Genomic DNA, 6,087 nt, shown 5'->3' with positions numbered 1-6,087 from the left:
GTGCAGTGGCATGATCTCGGCTCACTGCAACCTCTGCCTCCCAGGTTCAAGCAATTCTCCTGCCTCAGCCTCCTGAGTAGCTGGGATTACAGGTGCGAACCACCACTCCCAGCTAATATTTTGTATTTTTAGTAGAGACGGGGTTTCACTATATTGGCCAGGATGGTCTCGAACTCCTGACCTTGTGATCTGTCCATCTCAGCCTTCCAAAGTGCTGGGATTACAGGCGTGAGCCACTGCGCCAGGCCCAGATTTCATTCTTAAAAGAAGTAATTGTGAGTTCTGACTGTGTAGGTACCAGTTAACCAGAGTTTTACAAGTTATTGGTTAATTAGTTAAGACAAAATATCATATAGAAATACAAGGAGATGGCCAGGCGCAGTGGCTCATGCCTGTAATCCCAGCACTTTGGGAGGCTAAAGCAGGTGGATCACCTGAGGTCAGGAGTTCAAGACCAGCCTGGGCAACATGGTGAAACCCCATCTCTATTAAAAGTATAAAAACTAGCCAGGCATGGTGGTGTGCGCCTGTAGTCCCAGCTACTCGGGGCTGAGGCAGGAAAATAGCTTGAACCTGGGAGGCAGAGGTTGCAGTGCACTCCAGCCTGGGTGGCAGAGTGAGACTCTGTCACCAAAAAAAAAGAAAAGAAAAGAAATACAAGGAGATAACAATAACAATCCCTGAAATTACCCAACATTCTTTCCCAAATAATCTAAGATTGTTTTGCATATATGGACCTCTAAATATTCCTAGAGACAGGTAAGATTATGTAACCAACTAGCCTCGTGAGTCTAGGAAACTTAATGTCTCTGGGCTTCAGTTTTCTCAACTGTAAAGTTGGCATAGTAAATAAACATACATAAGTGTATCTGTCTAGTTTTTTAAATGTTAGTATAATTATAGAATCCATCTCATAAATTTATTGAGAGGACATATTAAATGTAAATATTCACAATGTAAATATTTGTTAAATGGCCGCTGTAAAGTGGAGGAGACTATCAATGTTATTCCCATTTCTTCGATGAAGAAATTCTGATGTCTGCATTGGAGAAATCAGGAATAGAACCCAGGCTTTCTGTCTCTCAGTATGGAATGGCATAGAGTTTACTCCCATCTTTGGATTTTCCTGGCTGGTGATGTTTAATAGAACAAAATGTCCTACCAGAAAGTACAAGGTTTTCAAACCTGGGCGTACTGTAGACAAAATACCTACATACTAGTCTGACAACAAGCTACATCTTATCTTTTTGTCTGTTTTTTTGACCTAGCAATTCAGAAGTTATTTCTTGAAGAAGAGAACTAATTAGATTAGAAAGTATAATGTTGAGAACTGGAGATAATCAGGACAAAGACATATATTGTGATCAAGATTTATATTTTTACTATATAAAAGAAAAGGTTTTGATGAGAATCTCACAATTTTAGTACTTGCCATACAGAATTTTTTATTTATTATATAGTAGAAATAAAGGAATTTAGCTCTGAAATCCAAAAAAGGCTTTGTTTTAAAGTCAACTAGAGGTCAGTCTCCCGAGCACAGATCCCAAATGCAGCGCTGGGGTAATCGCACCCATCTCTTTTCCACTAATTAGACTGAAAATTTCTTGTGTGCAGGGGCTCAATTTTATTTATCTTCAGCTCCATAGCTTGTAGTAAAGTACTTGAATTTAGAAAATACTTGGAAAATATTGTTTGTTTAATTGTTCACATAGGGTTTGTTTGTTTGTTTTTGCCATAGAGATCTCTGGAACATTAAATCAAAATCAAGTCAATAAATAGTTACTGAGCCAAAATTATATGCGTAGCACTGGAATTAAGACGAATAATACAAAGTATGGACAATACCTGTTTCCAGCCTAGCACACGATTGGGAAATGGAGAGGTCACGGAGATTGTAGTGTTAGAAGCAAAGTGCAAAAAGCAAGCAATTTGGGATTGAATGGATATAGAGTGTTTAGTGACAAGTTTGGTGTCAAAAACAATGAATTTCAAATCTGACCTTTTTCGTCCGTAGAGAACTGGTAGAAGAACTTCATCCATTAATGAAAGAAGCTCTGGAAAGAAGACCAGAGGTAAGAATTTGAATTTAAATAATTAAGGCTTAGTTTTTGGACAATCATCTGAATTTAAATCAAACCCAGTGGTTTCCCCTAAAGAATACAAACACCTAACAGCTTTTAACAATGACTCTTGATATTTTAACTTTTGTTGTTTTTATTATTTTTCAGTTTTTATTAAGTAATTAGTATAAAATGGTTCTATAGATTTTATGTCCTAAACTTATAAATGCAAAACAATTTAAAATACTCATGTATGTCAACTATTACATTCTTTTGCAGGAGGTTTGGATTAAAATTGAATTTTGGGTTTTTGTGTGTTTGCTTGTTTTTTTTGCAAGTAGTTGAATGGCCAAGAATGTAATTTGTCTCATCTGGCATATGAGGCATTTTCCCCAGCATCACCTTCCCTGAAGTGAATTCTGAAAAGTTTTGTACCAGGATAAAAATAATAAAAAGACTAGAAAGGGGCCAGGCATGGTGGCTCACGCCTGTAATCCCAGCACTTTGGGAGGCTGAGGCTGGCGGATCACCAGGTCAAGAGATCGAGACTATCCTGGCCAACATGGTGAAACCCCATCTCTACTAAAAATACAAAAATTAGCTGGGCTTGGTGGCGCGCACCTATAGTCCCAGCTACTCGGGAGGCTGAGGCAGGAGAATTGCTTGAACCTGGGAGGTGGAGGTTGCAGTGAGCCGAGATCACGCTACTGCACTCCAGCCTGGGTGACAGAGCAAGACTCTGTCTCAAAAAAAAAAAAAAAAAGAAAGAGAAAAGAAACTTTCTCATATAGTAGCAATGATACGAGAAATAGCAGAAATTAGGTCAGGTGCAGTAGCTCATGGCTGTAATCCCAGTACTTTGGGAGGCCCATGTGGAAGGATGACTTGAGGCTAAGAGTTTGAGACCAGGCTGCAAGACCTAGCTCTATAAAAATGTTTAAAATTAGCCAAGTGTGGTGATGCAGGTCTGTAGTCCCAGCTACTCGAGCAGCCGGGTGTGGTGGTGCACACCTAGAGTCCTAGCTACTCAAGAGGCTGAGGCAGAAGGATCACTTGAGCCCAGGAGTTCAAGGTTACAGTGAGCCAAGATCACACCACTGCACTCCAGCCTGGGTGACACGGTGAGATTCTATCTCAAAAATAAATAAATAGATAAAATGTAAAAATAAAGAAATAACAGAAATTCAGCGGTGTAAATAAGAACAGTGTTACTTCCATGACCAGAACTGGGATTACTTCACGTCCCCTGCCCCTTTCACTGGTTTCAGATGCTTCCGCCTTTCACCAGACACTGGGAGCAGCTGGGAAATGAGGCTTGTTGTTTCTCAACATTTCCACCTAACATTTACTGACCCACTTATGATGTGTTTCTCTTACAGCCTGTAGATAGCAAGCATTTCCTCTGAGGATTAGGAAGAAAGCAAAATATATGCTGACTGTTATGCTTAGAAAATTGAAAATGACTAGATTATGCCTCTTCTTAATACCATTTTCTAAAGCAAAGTTAATATTGTTTTGCCCATGTCTGTAAGTGATACTACCTCTTTTACACAGAACAAGAAACGCCGAGAACGGCGAGACTTGTTAAGGCTACAACTACTTCGAATTTTCGAACTTCTGGCTGATGCTGGTGTAATAAGTGACAGGTAGGGTCAGAATTCTACTGAGGTGCTCTCTTCTCACCAAACTGATCTTTTTGTCTTTCTTTCTGTCTCTCTCTTTTCTTTTGTTTTTAAATATAGTACCCTTAACTTAGAAAAATCCAAAAGCTCGCTTTTTCTTTTTTCGTATTTTCTTTACACTGCATATAGGTTAGGAACAACTTTAGTATATGAGTTGTGACAGTGAATCTTAGTTTTCATGAAGTCTGTATTAGTTTGACATAAAGACTGATCATCTAAAAATTTAATTTTCCTTTGTTCCAGCACAAATGGAGCCTTAGAGCGGGATACATTAGCCCTGGGAGCTTTGTTCTTAGAATACGTGGACTTGACCCGCATGCTCCTAGAAGCTGAAAATGACAAAGAAGTTGAAATTCTTAAAGATATCCGGGCACATTTTAGTGCAATGGTCGCCAACTTGATTCAGTGTGTTCCAGGTACAGTGATCCATTACAAGAAATTACCATTCATGCTTGGAAGCCCATTTGTGTTCTTTATTACCGTGCTTTCCTCTTTAACCCTACTGGCCTTTATGCAGGTCTGGGATGGGATTATTTACTTTGAGATACTAGGACATATATATGAGAACAGATTGTCATTACTCAGCACAGAGTTGGAAAGGGAATGATAAGTATTAAATCTGGCTTTGTGTGTGTCATTTCTGTTCTTTGTTTTGGTTTCCATCTGGAAATGAACTGATGTGATTTCCATAGGAAGGAAGTAATTCAGAGGTAACATTCACACAGGCTTCATTTTTTTTCACATTGTCTCTGTACTAATCTGTGAACAGGTAATTTCAGCAATATTTCTTCTCTCTGACTCTATCCTACCAACACATTAAATGTAATTATATAAAGCTTAATATATTTTACATTTGATTAAATATTACATTATGGAGAAAATTATCTTTCACAGAGCAAATGGGTATGAAACATATTCATTCTAATAGAACACAGAAAATAAAATAGCTGGTTAGTTTGCTCTAAAAAATTATTACAATTAAAAGTTTTTGGTATTACTACAAAAAGCCCCTTGTCAACTAATGTTTCTGCTTTTCACCATTTTGATGTTAGTAGCCTCCTTACCAATCCTTCTCAGCTTCAGTGACCCTAAATTAAGATTTGAGTTTACTTCTTCAGTTCAAGTGAAGTACCTATGTGAGTTTGAAATAGACAGTCTATGCTATTTCTGAGTTCTCTTAAAGATGGGCAGCAGTCAAAAAACATTTAATATGTAAGCAGCAGCTGAGTGGAAAGTGTTGCAGTTTTCTCAGGTATTGATTAGAAAAAAATCCCTGCAGGTCCTATTTTTGATCTTTCTTTCCCACTCTGAGTCAAGGTGCTGCTGACTGCAATGTGAGGACGGGAAGAGTGAACACTTAGAAAAGAAAATACAGCTTGACTTTTTAAGTGCACGTTGCATTGCCTAAAGAAAATCGTAGTTAAAAAATCAAGTGGTTCCTTTCCTCAAAATGTAAGAAATATACATAATAGCCATATAGAGTATTTCCAGTCTTATAACCTCTAAGTGTGTTTTTCTCCGTAGTTCACCACCGAAGATTTCTCTTCCCCCAGCAAAGCCTGAGGCACCATCTTTTCATCTTATTCAGCCAGTGGGCAGGACCCTTCAGCATTATGTTCACTCCTCTGGACCGTTACAGTGACAGAAATCACCAGATTACAAGATATCAGTACTGTGCATTAAAAGTAGGTGACATTGTACTCATGAATGACTTTTGTCACATGGATGGTCTCTCTCATGAAACTAACAACCATGCCTTAAAAATAAACTTAAATAATACGATAGAATAGAATAAAATCTAAGCGCACATACAAAAAAATCACATGGACACACACATGCATAGCTTTTCTAAGCTCCCATTTTCTTCTCATATTTCTCCTGTATGGGAACCATATATTTTTGCTCATTTACCCATTATATAGCTGCCTTGTCAATTAACTTTCAACCTAAAAAAGAAAAAAAAAAGACATCATCCCAAGTTCAAAGTCTACCCAGAGCAACATTCCCTTTTTAATGTCCTTTTGTCCTAGAAGACTGCCAGAAATAAATTTCCCCCCAACTAGGACTATTCAAAGCCTTCAGAAGCATGACTCCTTTACAGTCCAATTTCCTTCAGAAAACTAGCTGTATATCAGCTCTGTCATACAGAACATAAGTTGCTGACTCTCAGGTTACCTTCGCCTCGGTGGAGCTAATTTAAACTATGGCCCTGATAGTCAGTTGGACCTGCCAATTACAAAGTTATTCAAGATCTCTTCTCCTACTTTCCCTTGATTTATCCCTCCACCCACCCCTTTAGAGGAACTGAATTTATATTTTTCATTTTATTTACCTTTGATTAAGGA

The 6,087-nt window shown here is 38.2% G+C and overlaps 1 protein-coding gene across 2 annotated transcripts in view; it reads left to right on the top strand.

Annotated features, from left to right (window-relative positions):
- Positions 1 to 6,087, top strand: part of FRY (furry homolog (Drosophila)) — a 272,464-nt gene that overhangs the window by 153,746 nt on the left and 112,631 nt on the right. For both annotated transcript variants that reach the window (XM_011946910.1, XM_011946909.1), the window contains exons 24-27: positions 2,015 to 2,072; positions 3,615 to 3,706; positions 3,986 to 4,158; positions 5,267 to 5,427. In XM_011946910.1, the coding sequence (XP_011802300.1) occupies positions 2,015 to 2,072; positions 3,615 to 3,706; positions 3,986 to 4,158; positions 5,267 to 5,427 (484 nt within the window). The remainder of the gene's footprint in view (positions 1 to 2,014; positions 2,073 to 3,614; positions 3,707 to 3,985; positions 4,159 to 5,266; positions 5,428 to 6,087) is intronic.

The sequence above is a fragment of the Colobus angolensis genome, unplaced genomic scaffold, assembly GCF_000951035.1.
Source record: "Colobus angolensis palliatus isolate OR3802 unplaced genomic scaffold, Cang.pa_1.0 Scaffold255, whole genome shotgun sequence".
Taxonomy (NCBI): Eukaryota; Metazoa; Chordata; class Mammalia; order Primates; family Cercopithecidae; genus Colobus; species Colobus angolensis.
Note: the sequence above shows the minus strand (reverse complement) of the source record. Positions and strands in the feature narration are given on the sequence as shown.